This window comes from Glycine soja, chromosome 9 (assembly GCF_004193775.1).
Source record: "Glycine soja cultivar W05 chromosome 9, ASM419377v2, whole genome shotgun sequence".
In the NCBI taxonomy this organism is placed as follows: domain Eukaryota; kingdom Viridiplantae; phylum Streptophyta; class Magnoliopsida; order Fabales; family Fabaceae; genus Glycine; species Glycine soja.
In genome coordinates, this window is record NC_041010.1 from 32,428 (window position 1) to 50,878 (window position 18,451).

The window sequence follows — 18,451 nt, forward strand, 5'->3', positions numbered from 1 at the left end:
CTTCTTTTGAACAAAAGACCAATATTAGAAGTTCCAATTAGATATCTAAAAATGCATTTAACTGCAATTAAATGAACTTCCTTTGGTTCTTTTTGAAATCTTGCACATAGACAAACAACTAACATTGTATTAGGCCTGGTTGCAGTGAGATAGAGTAGTGAGCCAATCATTGCTCTGTATTGAGTCCCGTCCACCTTTGTTGATTCCTCATCCAGTCTAAGGTATGTCGTGGGATGCATTTGAGTCTTCATTTCTTTTGCATCATCCTTGTTGACTTTCTTCAGTAATTCTTTCACATACTTGGTTTGATGAATGTAGATGCCTTTGAGTGTTTATTTTATTTGTAATCCAAGAAAGAATTTCAACTCTCCCATCATGCTCATTTCAAATTTTGTTTGCATTAGCTTAGAAAATTTTTCACAAAGCTTTTTATTAGTAACACCAAAAATGATATTGTCCATATATACTTACACTAATAAAAATTAAGAATCATAGTTTTTGTGAAAGAGTGTTGTGTCAACCTTTCCTTGCTCAAAACCATTTTTCAAACGTTCTTCTACAAGTGTTTATAAATCTTTGTCACCCCTGGATGGAAACTCAAACTGCTCTTATGTGCTTCCTCGAAGACCACTTTCTTCAAATCGTTCTCACGTGGGGTACACGCCTTTCCTTTAAACCTTATCAGTCCATTGCATCTTTTTCAAACTCTAGTTCCTTTCATGATTCTCTCAATCTCATCTTGTCTTGAAGAAATACATCTCCAATGTGCTCTTCTTGAATTCGCATAAAAAACGCATTGGTATTCCTCAAAGTTCCCAAATACAAGCTCGTTGGTCTTACATCCACTACTAGGTTCAGATCTCTAAATTCCTACATCAACTTCAATTCCTTTATCGTCATAGCAGACATGTGTAATAACTTCCGAGTCAACACGTCTACCACTACATTAGCCTTCACAGGATTATAAGACAACTTAAACTCATAGTCTTTCAAGAATCCCATCCATTTTTTCTGCCTCATGTTCAACTTTTTCTGATTAAACAGATACTTGAGACTCTTGTGGTCACTAAACACCTCGAACCTTGCTCCAGATAATTAATGTCTACAAATCCTCAGTGCAAAAACCGTTGTTGCTAACTCCAGATCATGTGTCAGATAATTCACTTCATGCATCCTCAATTGCCTAGAACCACAAGAAATTACTCTCTTTTCTTGCATCAACACACATCCCAATCCTTGGTCAAATGCATCACACTATACTTCAAATTCTTTTTCCGCATTAGGTAGAACCAAAACTAGTGCAAATGTCAACCTTTTCTTCAACTCTTGAAAACCCTTCTCATAGGCTTCGCTCCACACAAACTCTTCTCCTTTCCTAGTCAACTTTGTGGAGATTCCCTCAAGATTTGGACCCACAAGTGGTATGAACAAGGCATGAAGATTGAGGAATGCCATATACGGGCTGAAACAGTCTCCTCAAGCATGGTTTGGAAGATTTACAAAAGCAATGGTGTGCCTTGGCTACAAAAAAAACCAAGGAGATCATACACTTGTCATCAAACATTCACATGGAGGATAATTAAATGTACTTGCTTATGCAAATGATATTATTGCTACAAGAGATGATCCAATGGAGAAATGACTCAAGGAGAAATTATCTATAAAGTTTGAGATGAAGGACCTTAGGAAAATCAAGTATTTCCTAGGAATTGAAGTGACTTATTCAAAACAAGGCATTTTCATTTCTCAAAGGAAGTATGTGCTTGATCTTTTGCAAGAAACAAGAAAACTCGGATGTAAACCTGTAGGTGTTCCCATCGAGCAAAATCATAAAATGAGCATGGAAGAGGAGAGTGTCAAGGTTGACAAGGCCCAATACCAGAGACCGGTGGGGAAGCTGATTTACTTGACGCACACTAGACCAAATATAGTATATGCAACTAGGGTTGGGAGACAGTTCATGCATGATCCAAAGGTGAGACACTTGCAAGCTGCAAATCTTGTTCTGCAGTACCTTAAATATACTCCAGGGAGAGGACCCTTGTTCAAAAGAGGTGGAAGCTTAATTATTGAGGCTTATACTAATGCAGATTACACAGGTTCAATGAGTGATAGAAGGTCCATTTCAAGCAATTGCACATTCTTGTGCGGGAACCTTGTCACTTGGAGAGAAGTAAGAAACAAAGTGTAGTGACTCGATCAAGTGTAGAGTCAAAATTTAGATCTATGGCACAAGGAATCTGTGAGCTATTGTGGATGAAAATTTTACTTGATGACTTGAAGATAAAGTATGAGGGTCTCATGAAGTTGTTTTGCAATAATAAATCAACTTTCAACATTGCACATAATCTTGTTCAGCATGACAAGGCAAAACACATTGAGATAGATTGACACTTCATTAAGGAGAAGCTGGATAGTGAATCGATAACGACCTATATTCCTTCTTGACACCAACTAGCAAATGTCTTAAGAAATGGCTTGCCAACAAAACATTTCAGTCAACTTACTTGGAAGCTGGGAATGATAGATATTCATTCACTAGATTGAGGGGTGATGTTGTAAATATGTAATTAATTTAGGAAAGATTTTTTTTTCTATGATTAATATTGTTTTAGGATAGATTACCAGAAATAATTAAGAAGATTTTATTCCTTATTTGTTGTTATTCTTGACTATCAATGGCCTATATAGGCAGACTCATGATTCTATTCCAGTGCAAGCAATAATACTTAGATTTTCTACATATGATATTAGTCATTTTTGTACTAGCTTGGATTAGTTATACTCCATTAGCAAAAAATGTTTGTACAAATATAAGTATTAATAGCTAGATTTTACCATATATTTTATATCATTTTATAAATTACCAGCCTTATGATGCTCAAACAAATCATACAATATACATATTGGATGCAATATCCAATTCAATAAACTATTCTTAAAATATTTAGAATTCAATATGCGCAGAATATTGTAAGGGACGACAAAGAATAATAAAAGGACTACATAATTGCAGAAAGAAAAAAGTTTAAACTTGCAGAACTTTGCAGGTCTGCACCTCCCCAAAGCCAAAATGCCCAAATCCTGTTACAATACAAAATGATAGGATATCCTCCCTCTCAACACCCCAATCCAATACTTAATTATTGGTAACATGCCTTAATCAAACTATCTGACACAACTAACTCGTTGTTAATATAACTCACAGATAGGTAACTATTAAGTATTTAGGATGTGTTTGGATATGCATTGGAACATGTTGAACTGGAAAATACACTTTCAAAGTAAAAAAAAAATGTCAAAACAACCATGCTGTAGCTTTCATCTAAAAGCCCGATAGTGTTGGATTCAACTACTTTCCATACACACACACTAACCAATTGCAACTAACTACTTATGGGGTTATCTAACAAATACATACGTGATATGTATATAAAATTTAAAAATAATAACTATATACTTGAAATTTTGCAAATCCAAAATAAAAGCATACTTCTTGAACATTACTAAAACAAAATAGAGATAAATCGTTATCATCATAAATCACTGAAAGAAAACCTTGGTACAACAGTTAGATTTGTAGCCAAGTGACTAGGAGGTCACATATTTGCATACGAAATTAACCTCTTACAAATGCAAGGTAATATTGTCTACAATAGATCCATAATGGATTCAACCCCATGCTCGACCATGTCATGGCGAGAGCCTGAAGTTTTATAGCACTAATTTTCTCTTTGTCATCATAAATCACTATCCATTGCCTACAAACAGGTCCTAAAGAAGACATCTTCCATGTCTAGTTCATCAAGATATTATGCTTCTACATCTCACCCACAACAGCACAATACAAAAGAAAAAAAATAATGTGATGCACTTTAAAATTAAGATTTGACAGTTGTAAAAAAAAAACACTATGTATAGATGAAATATCTAAGACTATTGTTAACCGTCTTATTTTTATCTTCCTCCTTAATTATCTTTTCCATTTTATTTCAACTGAGTAAAAAAAGAAAATAGTTGTTGGTAAAGTAACTTACCAATTAGTATAATCAGATGCTGCTACTAGCACTTCATTCTCTTTTGATATGTTGTGATCTACCACAAGCAAGAACAAAGCCTAATGATGCAACCAATGCCACAAGGTAACCAGCTACGGTCCCATAGCTCACATAAATGGGCCATTCCTACAAATAATATGAAAACTATGTTAATGCTATAAAATAACACATCAACTGAACTATATCATTTGAAAATCAATTAAAGAAGCAGTCCATCAGTTTATACCACTATAACAATCTAACAGGTTTTGGGTTCAGAGAACGAATGTTTTATACTTCAGAAAGATAAACAATGTCAAAACACAAAACAGATGAATCTGGTTATCTTAAATTACAATCTTTTCACATTCTAGATTTGTGTATGATGTAACTCTCTGTTAGTAGTCTATGCCAAAAACAAAAATGACAATAAAATTTACTAATGGCAAAGTTCATAGGGCGATAGACAACTGCAGTCTGTCATGCTATTAAGAAAAATTCTCTTTCAAAAAAAAAAACCTCAAAAGCAAGGTAATAGTGTGAGAGATGTATACTTCAGAAACATTTGATCATAAACTCATTAAGGAATATAAATTATTGAAACATGATCACAGATTAAACAAGTAAAATAGGATTGATAAAACGCTAATAATAATAATAACTAGTGAAAAAATGTATTGAGACTTATGAAATAACAAAACTCTGGTGAAAACTGTTCTTCCTGTTTGCTCTGAACAATGGTCAATGAAATGATGAATTCAAAGACAAAGGATTAGAAAAGGGAAATCAATTACCTGCCATGGTCTCTCCCAGTCAAGACGCATTGGCCAAGCCCCAAACCATGCTCCAATAACTGCTTCATGTGCTGGTAAACAAATCAGGTACTCTATAGATCCTTTTGGCCTAAAATAGTATTACAATAATAACAATATTGTAATTAAAAGTAACTAATTGAAGGACCAAAATAAATATACAGAGCTGTCAAAAAAGTAGTTCAACATACAACATTAAATATATTTTCTAGAATCCCAATAAAATAAACTTTACATAACCAAATATGTAATGAATTAAGAAATTATTTGCTCGAAGGATCATACTTTGTTTGTGGAAATATACTGGCTAGTCAACCCACGATGAACCAAGAACACATGACGTTGGAATTGTCTGCAATAACACTAGATGTGAATTTATAAAAATATACATAAACATGGGGCCACAGTTTAAAAAATGTCCGTTGTGACAAAAGTTGTAAACATGTAAATCATTCAGGGGAAAAAAGGAAGAGAACTGATAAGAAAACTCTGAAAATTAATTTCACAGCTAGAAAATATAGTTGTTAACAATAATTGAAAATGGTGTTTGAACTTTGAATTGACATTGGAAGTCTGAAAGTTATGATGATAAAACTCAATAACTTTCACTTCAACATATGTTAGTCGGCCGCTATACTTTTCTGAGGTGAGATGATTAGAAGCAAGAACAGAAACAAAGGCTAAAATCTGGAACCTTCCACTGTCAAATCAAATGTAAGTTGTACATGATCAAGGAGACTAGCATCTGGCAAATTGATGAGGGTTTTGTTTTATCTTGTAAAAGAATAAGCTAATGCCTTAGTAGCTTATGAGCAAACACGTTTTCAAACAGACATGAAGTCCAAACCATCTTTTTTTAATTTTAATAACTAATAAGACAAATATTTCCATAAATGGTCAATTTTTTTTTTCAAATAGTAAAAAGTAATGGAAAAGAATATGCAGACAAAATGCAAAGTATCAATAGTCATATAAATGCAGAATATATATGAGAGACAAGTCCAATCAAAAACACCAAAACAATCTCCAAGAAGCTGTAACTGTAAGCAAGAGAAGGGCAATGAAATAGTCACTCACTGTGAACACAGACATCATAAGAGCCTAATTTACAGTCTTGGGAAGATACATGTCCCAAGTAGACTTGCAAAGTCACAACATACTCTAGTTATTCGTAGAGATCTTCAAAGTCAAAACTGAAAATACATATTTGAAGACATAATAGAAGAGGCTAAACAGTTGTAGAAAAGATCACATATTTAGTTTAATGGAACAAATGAACAATAGTAATTACACTTAATCCTTTATCTCATCAATAACAGGCTCCATGTGGAGAGTTCTAAGAAAAAACATTACTCTACAAACAACTAAATTAACATACTGAAATGTAACAGGCGCCTACACAACAATAGCTCCTAAAAAATTCAGTAGTGCCCCTGCAAATTGAAAAATACTACTATTAATAAAATTAATTTTTCAAAAGTTGTTTTATTAGTAAAATTAAATTTCCACCCACATTTTTAAACCCATACCACACTAATCTTGAAGTTGCAAACTGCATCATTAGTCATTACAATGATAAATATTAGAATGTGGATTTGACTCTAACGAAATCATACAAAATGGACTTCTAAGTTTAGGACGCCAAGTTTGCAAGACTAGATATATGCAGGTGATTCAATAACGGTCCGGTAACGAGTGGCCCAATGGGCTTAACAATAATAACAATGATAGACTCTGTTACAATGTGGGTTTGAGTTTAACACAACAAACTTATATACACTATTTTACTCATATAACTAGTTGATGTCTCCCCAACAATAAAAAAAAGTACCAGAAAATAAATAAATAAAATAATGTTTGAACTCACCATTAGGCACACCTAGAACCCCTCTCCCAACAGCCTGCAAGTACTACAAAAAACAGAAGTCACACGATAAAAACTTTAGAATAACCTCAGAAATCTTAGAATTGCTTGATTTCGGAGAAATTAAGTAACACGCGTTACCGTGCATTGCTTCCGATTTTGTCGATATCAACTGTATAGAAGGGTCATAATGGGGAGCTTTGTAATCTAAACGACGCCGCAGAATGAGAAAATGAGAAATGAACTAAGAAAAGTAGAAAACGAAAAGAAAATTGAATTGAGAGTACCCAGATGAAAAAGAGTGTGAGAGAAGGATGAGTAACGAGTTCGATAGAGTAGACAGTGTTCGCAATCTAGAAGGCGAAAGCCAAGCCAAGCGCGCATAATGCATTGACTATAAGGGCTACTGAGGCTGAGATTGGTGGTGACGATTCCACGATTGAGGTTGTCGACGACTTCGTTTTCTCGTTGCTTTTCCGACGATCCTTGGAGGAGGATCTCCGTAAAGAGAAATTTCAAATAAAGTTGAAGTAGGGAAGGAGAAGAAATCACGGTTACTGATTGGCTTCACCAAATCAGAACACGCTTAAGACGGAATTACTATGGGCCGACTTTTTTTTTTATTTCCAAAAATGTCCTTCCCACATAAATATCATTCCATGGTATAATGACGAGTAAAATCATGATTTCCTTGTGTAAAATCGTGACTTCCTTGTGTAATCATTCTCATTCTCCCCTTAATCGCGATTACTGATAAAATTGTTACTTCCTTGATTAATCAACCTCAACCACGATTAACGGGAGAACGAGAATGATTACACAAGGAAATCACGATTTTACTCGTCATTATACCATGAAATGATAATTATGTGGAAATGACATTTTTGGAAATAAAAAAAAGAGTCGGCCCATAGTAATTCCCTCTTAAGGGTGTTCTGATTTGGTGAAGCCCATCAATAACCGCGATTTTTTCTCCTTCCCTGCTTCAACTCTATTCGAAATTTCACTTTGCAGAGATCCTCCTCCATGGATAGCCGGAAAAGCAACGAGAAAACGAAGTCGTCGACAACCTCAACTGTGGAATTGCCACCACCAATCTCAGCCTCAGAAGCCCTTATGGTCAATGCATTATGCGTTTTGCTTGGCCTTCGCCTTCTAGATTGCGAACACTGTCTACTCCATCGAACTCGTTACTCATCCTTCTCTCACACTCTTCTTCATCTGGGTACTCTCAATTCAATTTTCTTTTCGTTTTCGACTTTTCTTAGTTCATTTCTCATTTTCTCATTCTGCGGTGTCGTTTAGATTACAGAGCTCCCCATTATGACCCTTCTATACAGTCGATATCATCAACAAAATCGAAAGCAATGCACGGTAACAGCGTGTTCCTTAATTTATCCGAAATCAAGCAATTCTATGATTTCTGGGGTTATTCTAAAGTTTTTGTCGTGTGACTTTTGTTCTTTGTAGTACTTGCGAGCTGTTGGGAAAGGGGTTCTAGGAGTGCCTGATGGTGAGTTCAAACATTGTTTTATTTATTTATTTTCTGGTACTTTTTTTATTGTTGGGGAGACATCAACTAGTTATACGACTAAAATAGTGTATATAAGATGGTTGTGTTAAACGGAAATCCACATTGTAACAGAGTTTATCTATCATAGTTATTATTGTTAGGCCCATTGGGCCACTCTTTATCAGTTATTGAATCACCTGCATATATCTAGTCTTGCAAACTTGAACTAATGACGCAGTTTGCAACTTCAGGATTAGTGTGGTATGAGTTTAAAAATGTGGGTGGAAATTTAATTTAACTAATAAAACAACTTTTGAAAAATTAATTTTATTAATAGTAGTATTTTTCAATTTGCAGGGGCACTACTAAATTTTTTAGGAGCTATCGTTGTCGGGTCGCCTGTTACATTTTAGTATGTTAAATTAGTTGTTTGTAGAGTAGTGTTTTTTCTTAGAACTTTCCACATGGAGCTTGTTGTTGATGAGATAAAGGATTAAGTGTAATTATTATTGTTCATTTCGTCCTTTAAGCTAAATATGTGATCTTTTCTGCAACTATTTAGCCTCTTCTATTATGTCTTCACATATGTATTTTCAGTTTTGACTTTGAAGATCTCTACAAATAACTAGAGCATGTTGAGACTTTGCAAATTTACTTGGGACATGTATCTTCCCAAGACTGTAAATTAGGCTCTTATGATGTCTGTGTTCACAGTGAGTGACTATTTCATTGCCCTTCTCTTGCTTACAGTTACAGCTTCTTGGAGATTGTTTTGGTGTTTTTGATTGGACTTGTCTCTCATATATATTCTGCATTTATATGACTATTGATACTTTGCATTTTGTCTGCATATTCTTTTCCTTTACTTTTTACTGTTTGAAAAAAAAAATTATCAATTTATGAAAATGTTTGTCTTATTAGTTATTAAAGTTAAAATAAAAAAAAAGGTGATTTGGACTTCATGTCTGTTTGAAAACGTGTTTGCTCATAAGCTACTAAGGCATTAGCTTATTCTTTTACAAGGTAAAACGACACCCCATCAATTTGCCAGATGCTAGTCTCCTTGATCATGTACAACTTAGATTTGATTTGACTATGGAAGGTTCCAGATTTTAGCCTTTGTTTCTGTTCTTGCTCCTAATCATCTCACCTCACACAAGTATAGCGGCCGGCCAACATATGTTGAAGTGAAAGTCATTGAGTTTTATCATCATAACTTTCAGGATTCCAATGTCAATTCAAAGTTCAAACACCATTTTCAAACACCACTTTCTAGCTTTGAAATTAATTTTCAGAGTTTTCTTATCAGTTCTCTTCCTTTTTTTTCCCTGAATGATTTACAAGTTTACAACTTTTGTCAGGACGGACATTTTTTAAACTGTGGCCCCATGTTTATGTATACTTTTATAAATTCACATCTAGTGTTATTGTAGACAATTCCAGCGTCATGTGTTCTTGGTTCATCGTGGGTTGACTGACGACGTATATTTCCACAAAAAAAGTATGATCCTTCTAGCAAATAATTTCTTAATTCATTACATATTTGGTTATGTAAAGTTTCTTTCATTGAGATTCTAGAAAATATATTTAATGTTGTATGTTGAACTACTTTTTTGACAGCTCTGTATATTTATTTTGGTTCTTCAATTAGTTACTTTTAATTACAATATTGTTATTATTGTAATACTATTTTAGGCCAAAAGGATCTATAGAGTACCTGATTTGTTTACCAGCACATGGAGTAGTTATTGGAGCATGGTTTGGGGCTTGGCCAATGCCTCTTGACTGGGAGAGGCCATGGCAGGTAATTGATTTCCCTTTTCTAATCCTTTGTCTTTGAATTCATCATTTCATTGACCATTGTTCATAGCAAACAAGGAAGAGCAATTCTCACCAGAGTTTTGTTATTTCATAAGTCTCAATACATTTTCTCACTAGTTATTATTATTATTATTATTAGCGTTTTATCAATCCTATTTTACATGTTTAATTTGTGGTCATGCTTCAATAATTTATATTCCTTCATGAGTTTATGATCAAATGTTTCTGAAGTATACCTCTCTCACACTATTACCATGCTTTTGAGGTTTTTTTTTTTTGGAAAGAGAATTTTTTTAATAGCATGACAGACAGCAGTTGTCTATCACCCTGTGAACTTTGACATTAGTTAATTTTATTGTCATTTTTGTTTTTGGCATAGACTACTAACAGAAAGTTACATCATACACAAATCTAGAATGTGAAAAGATTGTAATTTAAGATAACCAAATTCATCTGTTTTGTGTTTTGCCATTGTTTATCTTTCTGAAGTATACAACATTTGTTCTCTGAACCCAAAACCTATTAGATTGACCGTAGCTGGTTACCTGGTGGCATTGGTTGCATCATTAGGCTTTGTTCTTGATTGTGGTAGATCACAACATATCAAAAGAGAATGAAGTGCTAGTAGCAGCATCTGATTATACTAATTGATAAGTTACTTTACCAACAACTATTTTCTTTTTTTACTCAGTTGAAATCAAATGGAAAAGATAATTAAGGAGGAAGAGAAAAATAAGTAGTCTTAGATATTTCATCTATACATAGTGTTTTTTTTTTACAACTGTCAAATCTTAATTTTAAAGTGCATCACATTATTTTTTTTCTTTTGTATTGTGCTGCTAGTGGGTGAGATGTAGAAGCATAATATCTTGATGAACTAGACATGGGAACTGTCTTCTTTAGGACCTGTTTGTAGGCAATGGATAGTTATTTATGATGACAAAGAGAAAATTAGTGCTATAAAACTTCAGGCTCTCGCCATGACATGGTCGAACAGGGGGTTGAATCCATTATAGATCTATTGTAGACAGTATTACCTTGCATTTGTAAGAGGCTAATTTCGTATGCAAATATGTGACCTCCTAGTCACTTGGCTACAAATTTAACGGTTGTACCAAGGTTTTCTTTCAGTAATTTATGATGATAACGATTTATCTCTATTTTGTTTTAGTAATGTTCAAGAAGTATGCTTTTATTTTGGATTTGCAAAATTTCAAGTATATAGTTATTATTTTTAAATTTTATATACATATCACGTATGTATTTGTTAGATAACCCCATAAGTAGTTAGTTGCAATTGGTTAGTGTGTGTGTATGGAAAGTAGTTGAATCCAACACTATCGGGCTTTTAGATGAAAGCTACAGCATGGTTGTTTTGACATTTTTTTTTACTTTGAAAGTGTATTTTCCAGTTCAACATGTTCCAATGCATATCCAAACACATCCTAAATACTTAATAGTTACCTATCTGTGAGTTATATTAACAACGAGTTAGTTGTGTCAGATAGTTTGATTAAGGCATGTTACCAATAATTAAGTATTGGATTGGGGTGTTGAGAGGGAGGATATCCTATCATTTTGTATTGTAACAGGATTTGGGCATTTTGGCTTTGGGGAGGTGCAGACCTGCAAAGTTCTGCAAGTTTAAACTTTTTTCTTTCTGCAATTATGTAGTCCTTTTATTATTCTTTATCGTCCCTTACAATATTCTGCGCATATTGAATTCTAAATATTTTAAGAATAGTTTATTGAATTGGATATTGCATCCAATATGTATATTGTATGATTTGTTTGAGCATCATAAGGCTGGTAATTTATAAAATGATATAAAATATATGGTAAAATCTAGCTATTAATACTTATATTTGTACAAACATTTTTTGCTAATGGAGTATAACTAATCCAAGCTAGTACAAAAATGACTAATATCATATGTAGAAAATCTAAGTATTATTGCTTGCACTGGAATAGAATCATGAGTCTGCCTATATAGGCCATTGATAGTCAAGAATAACAACAAATAAGGAATAAAATCTTCTTAATTATTTCTGGTAATCTATCCTAAAACAATATTAATCATAGAAAAAAAAATCTTTCCTAAATTAATTACATATTTACAACATCACCCCTCAATCTAGTGAATGAATATCTATCATTCCCAGCTTCCAAGTAAGTTGACTGAAATGTTTTGTTGGCAAGCCATTTCTTAAGACATTTGCTAGTTGGTGTCAAGAAGGAATATAGGTCGTTATCGATTCACTATCCAGCTTCTCCTTAATGAAGTGTCAATCTATCTCAATGTGTTTTGCCTTGTCATGCTGAACAAGATTATGTGCAATGTTGAAAGTTGATTTATTATTGCAAAACAACTTCATGAGACCCTCATACTTTATCTTCAAGTCATCAAGTAAAATTTTCATCCACAATAGCTCACAGATTCCTTGTGCCATAGATCTAAATTTTGACTCTACACTTGATCGAGTCACTACACTTTGTTTCTTACTTCTCTCCAAGTGACAAGGTTCCCGCACAAGAATGTGCAATTGCTTGAAATGGACCTTCTATCACTCATTGAACCTGTGTAATCTGCATTAGTATAAGCCTCAATAATTAAGCTTCCACCTCTTTTGAACAAGGGTCCTCTCCCTGGAGTATATTTAAGGTACTGCAGAACAAGATTTGCAGCTTGCAAGTGTCTCACCTTTGGATCATGCATGAACTGTCTCCCAACCCTAGTTGCATATACTATATTTGGTCTAGTGTGCGTCAAGTAAATCAGCTTCCCCACCGGTCTCTGGTATTGGGCCTTGTCAACCTTGACACTCTCCTCTTCCATGCTCATTTTATGATTTTGCTCGATGGGAACACCTACAGGTTTACATCCGAGTTTTCTTGTTTCTTGCAAAAGATCAAGCACATACTTCCTTTGAGAAATGAAAATGCCTTGTTTTGAATAAGCCACTTCAATTCCTAGGAAATACTTGATTTTCCTAAGGTCCTTCATCTCAAACTTTATAGATAATTTCTCCTTGAGTCATTTCTCCATTGGATCATCTCTTGTAGCAATAATATCATTTGCATAAGCAAGTACATTTAATTATCCTCCATGTGAATGTTTGATGACAAGTGTATGATCTCCTTGGTTTTTTTTGTAGCCAAGGCACACCATTGCTTTTGTAAATCTTCCAAACCATGCTTGAGGAGACTGTTTCAGCCCGTATATGGCATTCCTCAATCTTCATGCCTTGTTCATACCACTTGTGGGTCCAAATCTTGAGGGAATCTCCACAAAGTTGACTAGGAAAGGAGAAGAGTTTGTGTGGAGCGAAGCCTATGAGAAGGGTTTTCAAGAGTTGAAGAAAAGGTTGACATTTGCACTAGTTTTGGTTCTACCTAATGCGGAAAAAGAATTTGAAGTATAGTGTGATGCATTTGACCAAGGATTGGGATGTGTGTTGATGCAAGAAAAGAGAGTAATTTCTTGTGGTTCTAGGCAATTGAGGATGCATGAAGTGAATTATCTGACACATGATCTGGAGTTAGCAACAACGGTTTTTGCACTGAGGATTTGTAGACATTAATTATCTGGAGCAAGGTTCGAGGTGTTTAGTGACCACAAGAGTCTCAAGTATCTGTTTAATCAGAAAAAGTTGAACATGAGGCAGAAAAGATGGATGGGATTCTTGAAAGACTATGAGTTTAAGTTGTCTTATAATCCTGTGAAGGCTAATGTAGTGGTAGACGTGTTGACTCGGAAGTTATTACACATGTCTGCTATGACGATAAAGGAATTGAAGTTGATGTAGGAATTTAGAGATCTGAACCTAGTAGTGGATGTAAGACCAACGAGCTTGTATTTGGGAACTTTGAGGAATACCAATGCGTTTTTTATGCGAATTCAAGAAGAGCACATTGGAGATGTATTTCTTCAAGACAAGATGAGATTGAGAGAATCATGAAAGGAACTAGAGTTTGAAAAAGATGCAATGGACTGATAAGGTTTAAAGGAAAGGCGTGTACCCCACGTGAGAACGATTTGAAGAAAGTGGTCTTCGAGGAAGCACATAAGAGCAGTTTGAGTTTCCATCCAGGGGTGACAAAGATTTATAAACACTTGTAGAAGAACGTTTGAAAAATGGTTTTGAGCAAGGAAAAGTTGACACAACACTCTTTCACAAAAACTATGATTCTTAATTTTTATTAGTGTAAGTATATATGGACAATATCATTTTTGGTGTTACTAATAAAAAGCTTTGTGAAAAATTTTCTAAGCTAATGCAAACAAAATTTGAAATGAGCATGATGGGAGAGTTGAAATTCTTTCTTGGATTACAAATAAAATAAACACTCAAAGGCATCTACATTCATCAAACCAAGTATGTGAAAGAATTACTGAAGAAAGTCAACAAGGATGATGCAAAAGAAATGAAGACTCAAATGCATCCCACGACATACCTTAGACTGGATGAGGAATCAACAAAGGTGGACGGGACTCAATACAGAGCAATGATTGGCTCACTACTCTATCTCACTGCAACCAGGCCTAATACAATGTTAGTTGTTTGTCTATGTGCAAGATTTCAAAAAGAACCAAAGGAAGTTCATTTAATTGCAGTTAAATGCATTTTTAGATATCTAATTGGAACTTCTAATATTGGTCTTTTGTTCAAAAGAAGTGAAAGTTTCACACTTACAAGCTACTGTGATGCTAATTATGCTGATGATAAAGTTGAAAGAAAAAGCACTTGTGGAAGCTGTCACTTTATTGGTGGAAACTTAGTGACATAGATATGCAAGACGCAAGGGTCAACTGCATTATATATTGCTGAAGCTGAATATGCCAATAACAAGTTGTTTTGCTCAACTACTCTGGATAAAGAATTAGCTTGAAGACTACAGTATATATAAGAGTAAAATTCCCGTCTATTGTGACAATAAAGCTCATATTAGTCTTTAAAAAAAACCAACATTGCATTTTAGAGCTAAACATATAGAAATTAAACATCATTTCGTAAGATATCATGTTTAGAATGAGACAATGGACTTATAGTTTGTACCCAATGATTATGAGCTTGCTAACATCTTTACAAAAATTTTAACAGAAAGGTTGATTTTGTTAAGAAGTCAACTTGGAATGATCTTTATCATTGAATGATTTAATCTCTATATGTCATCCACCGTTACATCCAAGGATATATCATCCAACGGACATTAATACACTCAAAATGTTTAATATATGAACAACATATAATGCATTTATTATTATATAAAACATAGTGTTTTTATATCGAAACGTTGTAACGCTTTTTGTTGAGTCTGTGTTTTGGAAAGCGGGCTTAATGATTGCTTTTGAAAAACCCACTATAAAACCTTAAGACGTCGAAACTCTTGGTATTATTTTTTTCCTAGTGTCATCATCCTTTTGACCATAATCAATAATAAATAATAATATAAGTCAATTTGGTTATCTTAAAAACTTTACATGTTTTAGCATTATTTAGCCTACCAGCAAGCATGTCCCCGGCAGTATATGAGCGAGGTGGTGGATCCACAGTCTTATTGGAAGGACCTTTTGACACCTGATTTCAATATTGATGATAAAATTGAGGTCTCCGTTGCTTTTGCCACATAATAACAAGTGTCATTTCCATAGCAAGGCTCCGAGCATCCATCTAGAGAAAACAAAAAATGTTGAGCATGCTACTCAAATCCAATTTGTATGTAGCAACAAGCAAGTAATGACTATGACATTGCTCTTATGGTGATCCAAGTGATGGGAAACCAAAAATAGCAAGCATGAAAATGATCATATTGCAGGGACAGAGGAAATAAGCTAACTATAACAAAGCAAGTTATGCATCTACGAAAATAGTGGTGTTTGCTTTCTGCTTTTAGCTTAAGAAGAGAAATTACGTGATGATTATTCTTGTTCCATTATGAATAATAAAATTTATCATTTCAATAAAAGTATATTGGACAACAGTATGCTCCATTTACCAAGTGAACATTTTTTTTGGTGAATTTTACCTAGTGAACTATTGGACAATATATTGATCAAACAACAAAATAAAAATCCAAACATAAAGAGAGTGTTGTGTCATTCTATAAAACGAACAAAGTTTTAAAAAAAAGTTTTACATGATATTAAAGATATAGGATACTAGCGTTATTAGGATTGGCTATATATTCTATAAACTGATTTTCTCATTTTGACTAAATTTCATCGTTTAGTTTTGTACATTTCCCTCTTCTCTCTCCTCTGAGCCATGGATTATAACACAGTGCACACTTTTCTTAAGAAAATTGTCCTAATGAAAATAAGGTTGACTTTTGAATGTGGCCCAATCTGTTCAAAATTGAAAAACTTCTAGGTTCCGTTATGCCTGCGTCATCTTCTTATTAAGTTAGCTACTGTGGGGGAGGACATGTGATCTTTGCAAAATAAACTGTTGAGGAGGAACGATGAATTTAAGTCTGACTAAGTTTAGATTGAATATTAATTTCATAATTGATCCAAAAGATTGAATCTTAGGAGGATACCTTGGGTACACACTGGGGAGCCTAAGACCCTAGTTACATCATGTTTTATGAGCTCTACTTTGTTGCTAATGAGGATATCCAAGTGGCTTTTTTTAAAAAAGTTTTAACTCTTTAAGTTAAAAGCTGAAGAGTTTAATTTTGATTTGCAGGTGACTAATCAGAGGTTGTCTGTTGGGATGACACCCAAAACACTTAGGCTGCCCAAACCCGGCGAGATGTCCATGGATCACCTCTGGGTGCTGACAAGGAAGCCATGCATGGTATAAAAAATGTTTGAGGTTGAAGTTGAAACTGTTTTTCTGTATCATCATTTTCATGGTATCTGTTGGTTTCCATGTTGCATAAGTGGTGGTTAAGACTTAAGTGGTAACTCCTTTTTTGTCTAACAAATGCTTATTGCACTGAAACCCCAACGTGCCTGTCTTAATGCTTCCCTTATTGAGAATTCATTTTTGTTCCTGTTCTTCCATAGCAATATTTATTTAGTTCTGATATCTATTTTGATGTGCAGAATCAGAGGAAGGTCGAATGCCATCTAAATCAGTTGTCCTCCAAGAACAAGCTACACAAGTCTTTCTGTCATCACTCTAGATATGGGCTACTTGAAAATTAATGGCCCCTTATTATTAATATTTCAGTTAGAATTGCAGACTTTCAGTGTTGCCTTTGTCTTTGATTTCTGGATTTCACAAAATTTGGAATGGGATGCAGCTGGAAGAGTCCTACAGCCTACAGGGTTGTCTGACTACTGTAGTACATTTGTCTATGTATGGCTGATTTGCATTAGGAGAACGATAAGGTTGTAAAAATTCTTTGCACTGTAATTGTATAATGATAATCAAGCTGTAAGTTTTAAATTTGGCTTGTTGGAGTTTTACCATTTCATTTCTACCTCAATTCATGTCTTCTCGATAGCTTGGAATCCAACTATTGACTCTCAATAAGGGGTTCTTTCATAGCATATATTCAGCTAATGCTAGAAAAGAAAACCCACCAAACATGTCACCTCCAGATGCCTGCCTGTATTATATACACTAATAATCATAGATTCTACTTCCCGATCAAGGGATCTAATTCATTTTGATTGAACATGCTACTTAAGTTATTATAAATTTTTTAATATTCTCTTTAACTTTTACGGATAAAAAAAAAACTCCTTTTCAACTATGCCTTTTTCATATACTCACTATTATTTTTGTTGCTTTCTCACGGGTGTTTTTTTCTTATAAAGGCTTTCTCACTTGGGTGTTGAAATCTCTCCAGGTGGCTATTGCCGCCGCACACCATCACAAATGTACCACAACAACCTGAAAGATCCTCAACCGAACTCAAAGACAATCTACACAAGTACAAAACGGAACAAAAATAAATGTTAGTTAAGAAAAAGATTAAGAATTAGAATTCAATTCTTGTTTAGTTTAGCGATAGAATCAACGTACGCAATAATAGTAGTACTATATCCCGTAATAAAATTACATATATTATGAAATCTGTCATTCGTGTAGCAAATTTTATAATAGGTTAGTGGTATCTTTAATTAGTTTTACCATTAGGCGCTCACTTTTCATAAAAAAATAATATTTATTAATAAATTAACACTGAGCCTTAACATTCATTTTTATTTATTTTTTTATAACATATCATTTTATTATCCTTTTCCCGTTCTAGTTGATGGCGTTCCAAAGCAGAGTTCACTATTACAGTGAAGTCTTTTGTCCATTTACCACGAAAGCTTCGTTATCATCACTCATCGGCAACTAGAAAAATGGTGAAAGCTATCAGAGTTGAGCAACTTGGTGACCCTCAGGTCTGTTTTTTTCTTATTTATGTTTCAGTCACATAGTCTTCAACACTGAATTGTGGA

The 18,451-nt window shown here is 34.1% G+C and overlaps 2 protein-coding genes and 1 long non-coding RNA gene across 4 annotated transcripts in view; 2 read left to right on the plus strand and 1 right to left on the minus strand.

Annotated features, from left to right (window-relative positions):
• The window catches only part of LOC114366843 (protein FAR-RED ELONGATED HYPOCOTYL 3-like), a 49,406-nt gene that overhangs the window by 2,739 nt on the left and 28,216 nt on the right, over positions 1–18,451 (minus strand). The gene's annotated exons all lie outside the window — the stretch shown is intronic.
• Positions 7,611–8,182, plus strand: LOC114366849. The gene is made up of 2 exons (XM_028323863.1): positions 7,611–7,938; positions 8,019–8,182. Exons 1-2 carry the CDS (start codon positions 7,740–7,742, stop codon positions 8,165–8,167), a joined length of 348 nt encoding a protein of 115 aa, XP_028179664.1. The 5' UTR covers positions 7,611–7,739; the 3' UTR covers positions 8,168–8,182.
• Positions 16,224–18,416, plus strand: LOC114366850. Its single transcript, XR_003657058.1, has 3 exons — positions 16,224–16,847; positions 17,099–17,934; positions 18,256–18,416. It is a non-coding gene; the product is annotated as an uncharacterized LOC114366850 (long non-coding RNA).